Source organism: Mesoplodon mirus, assembly GCF_964341445.2.
Source record: "Mesoplodon mirus genome assembly, chromosome: 7".
NCBI classification, from domain to species: domain Eukaryota; kingdom Metazoa; phylum Chordata; class Mammalia; order Artiodactyla; family Ziphiidae; genus Mesoplodon; species Mesoplodon mirus.
In genome coordinates this window covers 109,395,121-109,410,020 of record NC_138983.1, presented here as the reverse complement: position 1 = coordinate 109,410,020, position 14,900 = coordinate 109,395,121, and the positions used below count along the sequence as shown (strand labels likewise).

The 14,900-nt window shown below is 40.6% G+C and overlaps 1 protein-coding gene across 2 annotated transcripts in view; it reads left to right on the top strand.

Moving 5' to 3' along the window:
* Positions 1-3,634: 3,634 nt before the first annotated feature.
* Positions 3,635-14,900, top strand: part of PGR (progesterone receptor) — a gene marked incomplete at its 5' end in the record, with an annotated part of 99,957 nt that continues 88,691 nt past the window's right edge. The window contains 2 exons of one of the 2 annotated variants that reach the window (XM_082628491.1): positions 3,635-5,268; positions 6,514-6,665. In XM_082628491.1, the coding sequence (XP_082484617.1) occupies positions 3,635-5,268; positions 6,514-6,665 (1,786 nt within the window). The remainder of the gene's footprint in view (positions 5,269-6,513; positions 6,666-14,900) is intronic. The other variant, XM_082628492.1, reaches the window with a different exon arrangement.

Genomic DNA, 14,900 nt, shown 5'->3' with positions numbered 1-14,900 from the left:
TATATATATATATATATATATATATATATATCACACCTTCATCTTTATCCATTCAGCTATTAATGGGCACTTAGGTTGCTTCCATAGCTTAGCTATTGTAAGTAATGTTGCAATGAACATAGAGGTACATATATCTTTTCTAATTAGTGTCTGTGTTTTCTTTGAATAAATATCCAAGAATGGAATTACTGGATCATATGGTAATTCTATTTGTAACCAGTATATTTAACTAGTGACTTTGTTTCACTCAAAGATTCATATTTTTAGGAATTCTTGTGCCAACAATGCTAATCACCCAGCATCAAATTTCATGGCATAATGGTGATTTAGGATATGCTGAGCATCTTTATTATTGTTTCCTTACTTCAAGACTTTCAATCTTATGGAAATATCCTAGTCAGACTTGTCTGGTTTGAGGGAATTTTTATAGTCAATCAAAATTAAGCCAAATATAGTGTGTCATTTAAAATGAGACTTAGTGCCAATTTTATGGCTGCAGCAACCTGGAACCCACATTCTGAGCCATTTGCTATTTAAAAATCACACTCCTAAGAAGTCTGGTATTTGAGGCATTTGATTGCCTGGGATCAAATATGGCTATGCTACTTATTAACTTAATAATAATGGGAAACGCTGAGCTTTGGTATTCTCAACTATGAAATGCAGATAACAGTACTTACTTCATGGGACTGTTGAAGGATTAAATAAGTTAACACATGTAAAAGTCGTAGAAGACTACCTGGCAGTGCTATCCAGATTCTACAAAATCTACAGATCCTATGGCACTAATCATCAGGGAAGTGTAAATCAAAACCAAAGTGAAATACTACTTCACTCACACACACTATGAGGGCTATAATAAAAAGACAATAACAGGTGTTTCTGAGGATGTGGAGAAACTGGAACCTTCCTACACTGCAGGTGTAAATGTAATATGTCCAGTCACTTTGGAAAACAGTCTGCAGTTCCTCAAAAGGTTAAACCTAGAGTTGCCATATGACCCAGCAGTTCTAATCCTAGGTATATATGCCAGAGAAATGAAAATATATGTTCACATGAAAACTTGTACATGAATGTTAATAGCAACATTATTCATAATAGCCTACAAGTAGAAACAGCCCAAATGTCCAACAACTGCTAAATGGATAATCAAACATAGTATATCCATACAATAAAATATTATTTAGCAATAAAAAGGAGTGAAGTACTGATACATGCTACCATGTGGCTGCACCTTGAAAACATTATGCTAAGTGAAAGAAGCCAGCAAAAAAGAACACATATGGTATGATTCTATTTATATGAAATGTCCAGAATAGGCAAATGCAGAGAGAAGGAAAGTAGACTCAGAGGCTGTTGAAAGGTTTTAAGGGAAAATGAGGAGTGACTATTAATGGGTGTGAGGTTTCTTTTTGGGGTGATGTAAATGTTCTAAAATTAATAGTGGTGATAGTTATACAACTGTGCATATGCTAAAAACCATTGAATTTTAACTTTAAAACAGGTGAACTCTATGGTATATGAGTTATATCCAGTAAAGCATGTTAAGTGGTTTAAAATAGATGGGAAAAGGGAAAGCCCCAAAGCAACAATAACAGTATTAATAATAATAAATTAGTTCATCTCTCTAGCCTTATCCTCTTCCATGCCCACATTTACTCTATGCTCTATCCATAATGGCCTCCTTGCAGTCCCCATATTATGTCTTCCTATTTGATGTCCTGTGAACATACTATATCTGCTTTCTGGAGTTCTCTTCACCCCTCCTCTACCTGCCTAACTCCTTTATATTTAAAATTAGTCGGTCAGAGTAAGCTAATGGCTGGAAAAATGGATTCCAAAATCCAATGGCCTAACATGATAAAATTTATTTCTCACTCATGTAGACCCTCCCCAGGTGATTCAGGGATCCAGGATTCTTACCTCTAGTATCTCTGCCCATCCTGGAGTCTTGGAGTCTTCCAGTGTATTCTCTAAACCTAGCTGAGAGAATCTGTAGGGCATCATTACAGATAGAACTTCGAGGAATTTTCCAAATGATTAATTCACTTTTGAACATGGTATATTTAAGATGATGTCAGGATACCCAACGGTCTTGGGTTCAGCACAGAGATCATTAGCTTATAACTCTGCATCTCAAATATATTGCACTACTCCCCCCTCTCTCTACCATATCTTCAGGAGGCAGGAGGTGATCTGCTTAAAAAACTCAAAGATTATTTTAAAGAATAAGAATGCTGAGGGGAGAAAAATACAATTTAACATCTCTATTGAGGAATTTACGATGTAGCACAGGATATAAGCTGCAGCTAAAGAAAACTTTCCTTAAAGTGCTATTTGTTAAAAGTTGGAATGCATTCCTTAGGACAAATCAAAGTGTGACACACAACATCCAAACTTCCTGTACACGTAGGTAAGTGTTATCAACTATCTATCTCCCACTCCCAAATTTCTCTGCCACATTGAGGACTGTTCACGAGGAGCAGGACATGTTGGTTGTAGCAAGAGAAATTTGAAAATACTCACTTTTATGGAAGTCATAAGAGAGAAAATCTCTTTCATGTTATTTAGGGTCATCCTTGATACGTTTATTCTAAAAAATAATACACATAGCCAAATATTTTCCTCTATGTAAAATCTTTACAAAACTGAAATCCCGAGAATTCAGCTTCTGATAGAATCCATTCGTTTTTCCAGTTAGATTGGGCATAATTCTTAATTGGTCGTACACAATCTAATATGCTTATGAAGTTCCATCCCACAGTACCTGTTATTCAGACTAGCGGTTGGAAATACCAGCTCCACAATTTCAGATCTGGTCCATAATTGGGGCAGGGAGGGACTTTGGGCGGGGCCTCCAGATAGGGAGGAGGCGTTGTTAGAAAGCGGTGGGGCTAGTCTACTGGCTGTCACTACTCCAGTTAAGCCTAGTAATATTTGAGTAAGCGAGGGTCTGGTGTGTGAGCAGCATTCTCAGTGAGAAGTTTCCCTTGGCATTTGAGTGGACTCTGCAACTATAGGCGTTTCGTCCCCCCGGACTGCCGAGAAATGTGAGAGCTGCAGAGATGGTTGTCGCCAGCTATAGGGAGCCGGCAGAAACAAGGCTGTTCCTGAGAATGGGCTCTGCCGAGAGGGCAAAGTAACCCCAGGGTTTTAGTGAGAAGGGAAGTGGAATGCAGTCGGGGATTGGGAGCAACATGGCACTGAAGCGGGAGAAAGAGTCGAGAGAGAGAGCCGCTTTGCATCGCTTTCGAAGCCGCCGCCACTCGAGTGCCGACTTGTGAGTACTCTGCGTCTCCTGTCCGCAGACTGAAGTCGGGGAACTCTCTTGGAGAACTCTCCCAGTTAGGAAGCAAGATCCCTACAACTGCCTTCGCCTGCTCTCCCCACCTGCCTACGGAGCAACTGCCACCCCTCCCCTGCCTACCGGACCGAGGGCAAGGGCAGCTGATCGGTGCCGCCCCCTTCCGACCCAGGAGGTGGAGATTTCACGCCCCCTCTCCACCGTCCGGTCCAGCCAAATTCAACACCTATTTCCTCCCCCCGCTGCTCTTGTATTTCTGACACCCCCTCGTCCTTCCCCTATCCCTCCTCCCCAGAGACAGGGGAGGAGAAAAGGGGAGTCCGGGTCGTCATGACTGAGCGGAAGGCAAAGGATCCCCGGGCTCCCCACGTGGCGGGCAGAGCGCCCTCCCCGACCCAGGTCGGATCCCCTCTGCTGGGACGCCGGGACACAGGCCCCTATCAGGCGAGCGAGACCTCGGACGCGTCGCCTGCAGCCTCGGTCATACCCCTCTCCCTGGACGGGCTGCTCTTCCCTCGGCCCTGCCAGGGTCAAGACCCAGACGGGAAGACTCAGGACCAGCAGCCGCTGTCAGACGTGGAGGGGGCGTATTCCAGAATTGAAGCCACAGAGGGTGCTGGAGGTGGCACCTCTAGACCCCCAGAAAAGGACAGCGGACTGCTGGACAGTGTCTTGGACACGCTACTGGCGCCTTCGGTTCCTGGGCAGAGCCACGCCAGCCCGCCCGTCTGCGAGGCCACCAGCCCTTGGTGCCTCTTTAGCCCCGAGCTCCCCCAAGACGCCCGGACTGCCCCTGCCACCCAGGGGGTATTGACCCCGCTCATGAGCCGACCAGAAGGCAAGGCTGGTGACAGCTCCGGGACGGCAGCTGCCCAGAAAGTGCTGCCCAGGGGCCTGGCACCGTCCCGGCAGCTGCTGCCCCCGACGGCCGGGAGCCATCACTGGCCCGGGGCCGCAGTGAAGCCCTCTCCGCAGCCCGCTGTGGTGGAGGTGGAGGAGGAGGATGCCTCCGAGTCCGAGGGCTCCTTGGGTCCGCCTCTGAAGGGCAAAGCCCGGCCTGCGGGAGGCCCGGCGGCCGGAGGAGGAGCCGCGACCGCTGCTCCAGGGTCGGCCGCAGGAGGCGTCGCCCTGGTCCCCAAGGAAGATTCCCGCTTCACGGCGCCCAGGGTCGCCCTGGCGGAGCACGACGCGCCAGCGGCGCCCGGGCGCTCCCCGCTGGCCACTACGGTGATGGATTTTATCCACGTGCCCATCCTGCCGCTCAATTCGGCCTTCCTGGCCGCCCGCACCCGGCAGCTGCTAGAGGGGGATAGCTATGACGGCGGGGCCACGGCAGTCAGCGCCTTTGCCCCGCCGCGGGGCCCGCCCTCGGCCTCGTCCGCCCAGGTCGCGTCCGGCGACTTCCCCGACTGCGCGTACCAGCCCGACGCCGAGCCCAAGGACGACACATTCCCGCTCTATGGAGACTTCCAGCCGCCCGCCCTGAAGATCAAGGAGGAGGAGGAAGGCGCCGAGGCCGCCGCGCGCTCCCCGCGGCCGTACCTGGTGGCGGGTGCCAACCCCGCCGTCTTCCCGGATTTCCCGCTGGCGCCGCCGGCGCTGCCTACGCGAGCGCCGTCGTCCAGACCCGGGGAAGGGGCGGCCGCCGCCGCACCTGTCGGTGCGTCTGTCTCGTCCGCGTCCTCGTCGGGCTCGACCCTGGAGTGCATCCTGTACAAGGCGGAGGGCGCGCCGCCCCAGCAGGGCCCGTTCGCCCCGCCACCCTGCAAGGGGCCGGGCGCGGGCGCCTGCCTGCTGCCGCGGGACGGCCTGCCGTCCACCTCGGCCTCGGCCGCCGCCGCCGGGGCGGCCCCAGCGCTCTACCCGCCGCTCGGCCTCAACGGGCTCCCGCAGCTCGGCTACCAGGCCGCGGTGCTCAAGGAGGGCCTGCCGCAGGTCTACCAGCCCTATCTCAACTATCTGAGGTGAGGGCCCGGGGCGGGGCGCGCCCGGCGCGTCGCGAGAGTAGCGGTGCGGCCGCTGCCCGCCGCCAGCTCCCGGCCCTCAGCGCCCGGCTCCGGCTCCGGCTCCGGCTCCCCCGAGTGGCCGCGAGGGGTGGGTGGCCGGGGCGGGGCACAGCACAGGTTGGCTTCCTTTTCCTTACCTCTTCTCCTCATTTTTTGGGGGGACAACAAGGGGGCGCAGAATATGCTGTTTCTGGAGCGTACCTCCCCGAAAATATGTTTCTACACTTTTCAGATCTGCGCGATCCCAAGACGAGACCAGCCGTGATTTCTAAAAGTGCAGCGTCACTCTAGGTCCGCTGTAGCCCCGCGGAGCGGAAGGGGTGCGGCGAGTCGGGGGCCTTATAAAATGCTTTTCTTCGTAGAAGGACAATTACTGGGAATGTCTGTCTTGGAGAGGAGACATTAACGCCCCGTTCTCCCGGGAGGGGTGGCACTGGATGTTGGGTAGCGGGCCAGAACCCAAAGCAGAACGGTCTCAGGGGTCTGGACACTCAACCGCTTCATTTTCATACGAATCTCAAGATTAAAATTAATTTATGTGTAATATGTTTACATTACGGATTGAAACATCAATCACTGCAGTACCTTGTATTCTAATATTGTGTCGAGTTCGCTGCAACTTTTTTTCACACAGGTTTTTAAAAACATTTTAATTTACCTACGGGAGTAATGGAATTTTAAAGAAAAAAGAAAAAATGCTCTCGGTTTGGAATCTTGTGTTGTGAATAGTCAAAACAGTGGCAGTATACTGAACAATACTTTAAAATGACAGACACATATTCTTGTTTAATCACAGAGTTGAGTTTTAAAAACTCAGTAGCATCACTAAGTATGATTGTACTCTTAAAGCAAAACCACGTTTGTCGTTACCGAGCGTACAAGGTCATAGCATTTGATTTGTCTGAGACTGAATTGATTCTCTATAAGGAGTTTTGTAGAAAGATTTTTTTCTGGATATAAAATTATATATTAATTATTTATTATTCTTTCGTGTTGGTGCTCCTGATGAAAGGCTAATAACTTTGCCAGTCTGATGAATCCAGTAACAGGTAGTACATCAAGTTTAGTTTGCATGTCTTTCAAGTGTATTCGGTTCTATTTTCTAAAAACCCTTTCACTCTGTCAATTCTGGGTTAAGAAAACTTTAGTATTAGATAGTGGTGCACCTAAAAATAAATGGAGTACTTTGTTTTGCATTTCAAGGCCGGATTCAGAAGCCAGCCAGAGCCCACAGTACAGCTTCGAATCATTACCTCAGAAGATTTGTTTAATCTGTGGGGATGAAGCATCAGGCTGTCATTATGGTGTCCTTACCTGTGGGAGCTGTAAGGTCTTCTTTAAAAGGGCAATGGAAGGTAGGCTCCTTTCCCCGATCCTTTCTTGTTGGTTTAATTGTAAATGGAGACCATCTAATATTTTATAGATTTCAATCAGCCCTCGCTTCCTCTAAGAAATGGTGATATTTTCGTATAACTTATATGATGATGTTTTAACAATATATTTTTATTTATAATACTCCGTATTGAATGGGGTTGGATATTATAATTGCATACTATTTGACTAACGCTTTTAATATTAGACACAAGTCATACTAATCTTGGGAACAATGCGAACATTGTTCATTAACTATTTAACTTTAAAGAAACAGATTTGTTCTGATTGTATTTTTACATTTCTATCATATATATTATATATAATATATACCAAATTAAAATTTCTTTCAAAAGAAAAACGGTAAAAGTTGTCAAAATTCTATATGTACATATATATGATGCAGTTACAAATTTTCCTACATGATTTTGTCTTTTCCCTACATGCATGTTTATTTAATAATTATATAATGGTAATTCTAAACAAAGTTTAAAAGTTCCCTTTTTGTTTAGTATATTTTTGTAAGTGTATAGGAAATAGGTGTAAACAGCTTAAAGCAAAAGAAAAATTTAGACATCACAGTTATATAATTTCTGAAGAAGTATTTTCCTTTAAGTAAGGCTTTCATGTTTTTAAAATCATCTAAATTACATATTTACCTAATGATTTTGGATTGACTTGCATAGTGTATTTCAGACTTGAACTTTCATAGAATATATGTTTTAATTTCTCTTTCTATCTACACTAAACTCTAAGCCAAACACATTTATATCTGAAGACAGAAATACATTTAAACATCATTTCACATTTGAATTCTAGCAATAAGTGTATTTTATAACAAGCTGACGTGAGTTTAGGGTTCTCTCTGGAGTTCTGATATCACACCTACACAAGGAACCAAAAATCTGAATGTCTGCTTTTTTGCTTCCTGTTTCTGAGTTCTCTAATTTCAAGAGCCCTCTACTTATGAGCAGGAAAGGAGGGAGTGGGGAATTTTTACCTTAAGGGAGAGTTCAAAGGAGTTGACATGCATATTTAATACACATTTTAACCAAAAGAATATTAACCCAAAAGACATTTAACAAAAAAATTCACTATCCCTGTGGATAGCTAACATATAATTCTTTACAACTGCTATGCCCTTTTGATGAAAATGATTCCCAACTATTTATTAATGGTATGTGTACCCCTCCTACTGAAATTAATTCTTCATAAAAAAGAATCGCTTTGTGTATTTCTAGAACATGATTGTTTTCCCCAAAGAATGAATGTATTTAACTGATGTTGAACATATGTATTCAGTTTCAGGGGGTTTTAATTGCATTTTAAATTAGTTGAGGTACTGTGACAAGAGGTTTTGTGAGAAAACGGGACAACTGACAGTAGCCTTAACTTTCCAACTGACATCATTTAGTCATAGTTAGAGTTTGAAGTCCTTTGTGTGGAAGAGTCAATTCTCCAGTGCGTAATTGGAATTACTATTCCCATCTGACTTTGGTTCTGGTTTCTTGAACATTCCCCCCTGCATTAATATGACTTTCTTTATGCTTACAGTCTCCTTAGTCTAATTCTTAAGTGAATGACCCCCTTGGAGTCCTCTAAAAGCCAGTTTATTCTAGCCCAGCTCCCTCATTTTACAGATACACAAGTCCCAAAGACATAATGAGTTTCTAAAGAGCATACAACTAGTCGGTAGCTGATTGCTACTCAACACAGGTTAGATTTTCTTTAATTGCAATGCTTATAAATCAGAGATGGTATGCAAAAGTAGATATATGACAAATGCTACTTCATTCTTGAAAGTTACTTCAAAAGCGCATATAGCACCAAGAATAATTAAAATATGAATGCTTTCACATCATTATTATCAGAATAGCATCCTAAACGTAAAGGAAGTCTTCCCAAATTTACTCTTAGAAAGCAGTTGTTGGACCACTACTGTTGGCGTGGTTCTGTTTTAGTTTTGAGTGATAGAAACGAAGTACCTTTATTCAGCAATATTTACAAAGAGGAGCTCAAGATAGATGTTGGTAAATCATTCATTTGGCTATTAAAGGACAAGTAAGATTATTGATCTCTGGACACTAAGGAGAGCTTGTAAGTGTGTATGTTCAAGGAAGAGTGAAGAGATTAAGATTAGACTGACTAAGACTCGAAGATTCATATTAGAAAATTATTAGAGTTAAAGATTAGGAAGTTTGATTGCCAGTGCTTGCTTGAATCAGTGATTTAAGGCAAGAAAAGAGAATGTTCTGGGAGTTTTCAAGAGTGAGAAAGATGAGGAGGAGAATTTTTGTAATTGGAGAAAAATACCAAGTTTGAAATCTTAAAGTAGGGCTGTGTGATAAGCTGCTTCAAGGTAGAACTATGTGTAGATGCCAATATGTCCAGAAATCGAAAGTCAATAGTCAAAAATATGGATATGAATGTTACCAAGGGTAATGAAAATACTGGCATTCGGGAGTGCTTTCCATGTGCCAGTGACTAAGTGTTTTATGGGTCTTAACTCATTTAAGCCTTATAATGTAGACATTATTATTACTTTCAATTTACAAATGAGGAAACTGAGGTTAAGAGATGTTAAATTGCCTTGATCACAGTTAAGAAGTGGTGGAGTAGGATTCAAATCCAAGGGGTGTGACTCCAGAATCTGTGCCCTCCACCACTATACTTCCGTTCTCATAATAGGAAATTCAGTTTAAATTCCAAAAAGAAACAATAGAGGGTTGGAAGAAAAAATGTGAGTCAAGTGATAAAACATCTAGGTAGGTAAAAATGAATCCTAATGGAGAATTCAAGATCAAGGGTGATTAGAAGTGTGTGACATAAATGGATGGGTGATACTAACTCCACATTTAAGGCAACAATGAGAAGACACAGTTAGGGGCCAAGAGGCAGTTTCCCCACCTTTCCTCCAAGTTAGAAGTGGGAGACAATAATGCCTATAAAGAAGTCACCTGGGAAAACTGGATTTCCCTTGGTATGAGACAGAAAAGAGAAGAGGCAGAGGAAAAAGATACCACTGAGGAAGTAGGGGTATGGGGTGGGGAGAAATGACCTCTCTTAAGCTGAGGGGAAAAAAATGAATTAGACAAAAAGTAATTGGTTGAATAGCCCATTGCATTCCTTTACTAATACTAGGACTGAACCAGGAAGTGGTCAGAAATTGCCTTAATACCTTTCAAGGAGAAGTCATAATGACCTGCCAGTCCTATAAATGCAGGCTACTGGCCTTGTATTAAGAAGGAAAAGATCATTTCTCACTGGCTTACCTCTGTATGCACTGTGACTGGCTCAGTGCTAGGAATATACTAAATATTCAGAATATAACTGTTTGCTAAATGAGTCAGTCATAACAGATGATGCCAAGCTATTATTCTTTGCATGTTTTACACTGTGACAGCATTTGTAGTGAATACATTTGATGGAATATGGTTGGGAAATATTGTAATACAGTTGAAACATACTATTTAGAAGATACTAGGCTAAGTAGGTATTGATGGATTTTTAATTATATTACATTGTTAGCCTCATTTTTTCTATCTTTATTGAGGTACAACTGACAAATAAAATTGTAAGATTATTTAAAGTGTACAATGTGATGATTTGGTGTATATGTGCATGGTAAAAGAAATTCCCCCCATCAAGTTAATTAATGTATCTATCACCTCACTTATTTGCCTTTCTTTTTGGCAAGAACGTTTAAGTTCTACTCTCCTAGCAAATTTCAATTATACGGTACTGTACAATGTTATCTATTATAGTCACGATATTATACATTAGACCCTCAGACCTTATTTATTTACCTTATACCTGAAAGTTTGTATCATTTTACCAACCTCTCCCTATTTCCCCATCCTACAGCCTCTGGTAACCACTTCTCTGCTCTCTGTTTCTATGAATTCAACTTATTTTTTTGATTCCACATGTAACTGATACCATGTGCTATTTGTCTTTCTCTGTCTGTCTTATTTCACTTAGCAAAATTTACTCTATGTTTATCTAATTTTTTGTTCATGTATTAATTAACCAAATATTTATTGAGCACCTGCTGTATGCCAGGCACTATGCTAGGTGCTAGTTGAAAAGCAGTAAAACAGGACAGACCTAACTGGCTGCAGCACTAGTGGAGTTTTTAGTGTAGTGGAGGGAAGGGACATTCTATCAATTAGCATGCAGATATCAAGTTATAGATGTGCTAAATGAATGGGTTATGCCTGGACAGCTAGAGAATTGACCCTTCTGACAGAAGCTGGGGATGGTGGGAAAAGTCTTTTGGAATTAGAAAGACACCATCATAAGCAGACCACAGAAGGAACTGAACAGAAATGAAGTATTTTTTAAGAAAAACATATTTCTTTCTGAAGTTGAGTAGAGTTGGTGTCATAGTCTAAAAATGAAAACTGACTTGGTAGCATCTTTCTCCCTGGTATGGCTTCCAAAACAGAAACAATGAGCATTCAAACTTTTTAAAGGTTTTATTATTTTTTAGAGCAATTTTAGGTTTACAGCAAAATTGAGAGGAAGGTACAGAGATTTCCCATGTACCTCCTGCCATGACTCATACATAGCTTCCCCTATTATCACAGTCCTCCACTAGAGTGGTACAACTGATGAACCTACATCAACACGTCATAATCACTAAAAGTCCATAGTTTACATTAGGGTTCATTCTTGGTTTTGTAACATTCCTTGGGTTTGGACAAATGTATAATGACATGTATCCATGGTTAGAGTATCATACAGAGTATTTTTGCTGCCCTTCCAAATCCTCTGTGCTCTGCCTATTCGTCCCTTCCTCCTCCCCAACTCCTGTCAACCACTAATATTTATATTGTCACCATAGTATTTTGCCTTTTCCAGAATGTCATATAGTTGGAATCATACAGTAGGAAGTCTTTTCAAATTAGGTTTTTCCCTTAGCAATATGCATTTAACCTTCTTCCATGTGAAAAGCTCATTTCTTTTTAGTGCTGTATAACATTCCATTGTCTGGTTATTCCATAGTTTATTTATCCATTCACCTACTAAAGGACATCTTGGTTGCTTCCAGGTTTTGCCAATTACGAATAAAGCTGCTATAAAGATCTGTCTGCAGGTATTTGTGTGCACATCAATTTTCAACTCCTTAGGGCAAATAGCAAGGAGTGCAATTGCTTGGTAAGAGTATGTTTAGTTTTGTAAGAAACCACCAAATTGTCTTCCAAAGTGGCTGTACCATTTTACAGTCCCACTCTCAATAAATGAGAGTTCCTCTTGTTTCACGTCCTTGCCAGCATTTGTGTTTCTCAGTGCTTTAGATTTTGGCCATTCTAATAGGTGTGTAGTGGTAGCTCATTATTGTTTTGACTTAAATTTCCCTGATGACATATTATGTGAAGTATGTTCTCATATGCTTATTTGACATCTGTATATCTTCTTTGGTGAAGTGTTTGTTAAGGTCTTTGGCCTTTTTTTGTTTTCTTTCTGTTGAGTTTTAAGAGGGTTTTTTGTTGTTTGGTTTTTTTTTAATATATTTTGGATAACAGGCTTTATCAGATAGGTATCTTGCAAATATTTTGTCCCACTCTGTCTCTTTATCCTCTTGGCAGTGTCTTTCACACAGCAGAAAATTTTACTTTTAATGATATTTGGTTTCTCAGTTCTTTCTTTCCTGGATTATGACTTTGGTATTATATCTAAAAATTTATCACCAAACTCAAGGTCATCTGGATTTGTCCCTATGTTATCTTTCTTTTAGGAGTTTTATTGTTTTACATTTTATATTTAGTTCTGTGATACATTTTGAGTGGATTTTTGTAAAGGGTGTAATGTCTGTGTCTAGATTCACTTTTTTGCATATAGGTATCCAGTTATTCTAACACTACTTGTTGAAGAAACTGTCCTTTCTCCATTGTATTGCCTTTACTCCTTTGTTAAAGATAAGTTGACTATATTTATGTGGTTCTATTTTTAGGCTTTCTATTCTGTTCCATCTATCTATTAGTCTGTTCCTTCACCAATACCACAATGTCTTGATTATTGTAGCTTTATCATAAATCTTAAAGTCAGGTAGTGTCAGTCCTCCAACTTCAGTATTGTGTTTCCTATCTTGGGTCTTTTGCCTCTCCATATAAACTTTAGAATCTTTTGTTAATATCCATAAAATGGCCTTCTGGGATTTTGATTGGGCTTATATCTGTAGATCATTTTGGGAAGAACTGACATCTTGACAATATTGAATCTTCCTATCCATGAACATGGAATATCTCCCCATTTATTTAGTTCTTTTAGCCCATTTATTAGAGTTTTATGGTTTTCCCCATATAAACCTTATACATATTTTGTTACATTTATACCTAAGTACTTCATTTTGGGGGGTGCTACTGTAAATGTATTGTTTTTAATTTAAAATTTCACTTATTCATTTCTGGTACGTAGGAAAGAAACTGACTTTTGTATATTAGTCTTGTATCCTGTGACCCTGCTATAATTGCTTTTTTCTTCCAGGAGTTGTTCTGTCAATTCTTTGTGGATTTTCTACATAGAAGAACATATCATCTGCAAACAAAGACAGTTTTATCTTTTTCTTCCCAATGAGTATATCTCTTATATTCTTTTTTTGTCCTATTGCATTTGTAGGACTCCCACTACAGTGTTGAAAATGAGTGATGAGAGGAGATATCTTTGGCTTGTTCCTAATCTAATGGAAAGTCTTCTAGCTTCTCACCATTAAGTGTGACATTAGCTGTAGGTTTTTTGTAGATATTTTTATCAAGTTGAGAAAGTTCCTCTCTATTTCTAGTTCGCTAATAGATTTTTCATGAGTGATTGTTGGGTTTTGTCGAATGCTTTTTCTGCATCTGTTGATATGATCAAGTGATTTTTCTTTTTTAGCTTGTTAATGTGATGGAACACATTAATTTTCAAATGTTGAACCAGTCTTGCATACTTGGGTTGAATCCCATTTGGTCATGATGTACAATTCATTTTTATACTTTTTTGGATTTGATTTGCTAAGATTTTATTGAGGTTTTTTGCATCTATATTCGTGAGAGATATTAGTCTATAGTTTTCTTTTCTTGTAATGTCTTTGTCTAGTTTTGTATTCGTATAATGCTGGCCTTATAGAATGAGTTAGGAAGCATTCTCTCTGTTTTCATCTCTGAAGGAGAATGTAGAGAATTGGTATAATTTCTTCCTTAAATGTTTGGTAGAATTCATCATTGAACCCATCTGGGCATGGTGCTTTCTGTTTTGGAAAGTTATTAATTATTGATTCAAATTCCTTAATAGCTAAAGGCCTATTCAGATTGTCTGTTTTTTCTCATGTGAGTTTTGGCAGACTGTGACTCTCAAAGCATTGGTCCATTTCATCTAGGTTATCAAGTTTGTAAGCATAGAGTTGTTCATGGTATTCCTTATTGTTCAGTTAATGTCCATAGAATCTATAGTGATGTCTCCTCTTTCATTTCTGATATTAGTAATTTGTGACCTCTCTCTTTTTTTGTTAGTTATCCTCTCTAGAGGCTTATTGATTTTATTGATCTTTTCAGAGAACCAGCTTTTGGTTTTGTTTATTTTCTTTATTCATTTCCTCTTTTCAATTTCATTGATTTCTGATCTAATTTATTATTTCTTTTCTTCTACTCATTTGGCTTAATTTACTCTTTTTTTCTAGTTTCCTAAGGTGAAAGTTTAGAAGATAGACCTTAGATCTTTTTTTATTTCCTAATATAATATTTAATGCAAAATATTTTCTTTTCTAATATATTTAATGCTAAAAATTTCCCTCTAAGCACTGCTTTTGATGTATACCACAGATTTTGATATTTGTGTTTTCATTTTCATTTAGTTCAAAATACTTTTAAATTTCTCTTGAGATTTCTTCTTTGAATCATGTGTTATTTAAAGTGTGTTGTTAAATCCCCATGTACTTTGAAATTTTCCAGTTGTCTTTCTTTTATTGATTTCTAGTTTAGTTTCTTTGTGGTATAAGAACAGACGTTGAATGCTTTCTGTTCTCTAAAGTTGTTAAGGTATGTTTTGTGGCCTAGTGTTATGGTGTGTTTTATGTGGCTTATCTTGATGAATATTTCACGTGAGCTTGAGAAGAAGGTGTATTCTGCTGTGTTGGATGAAGTAGTCTATAGATGTCAATTATGTCTAGTTGTTGTTGTTGAGTTCAACTATGTCCTTACTGATTTTGTGCTTGCTGGATCTATTTCCAATAGAGAGGT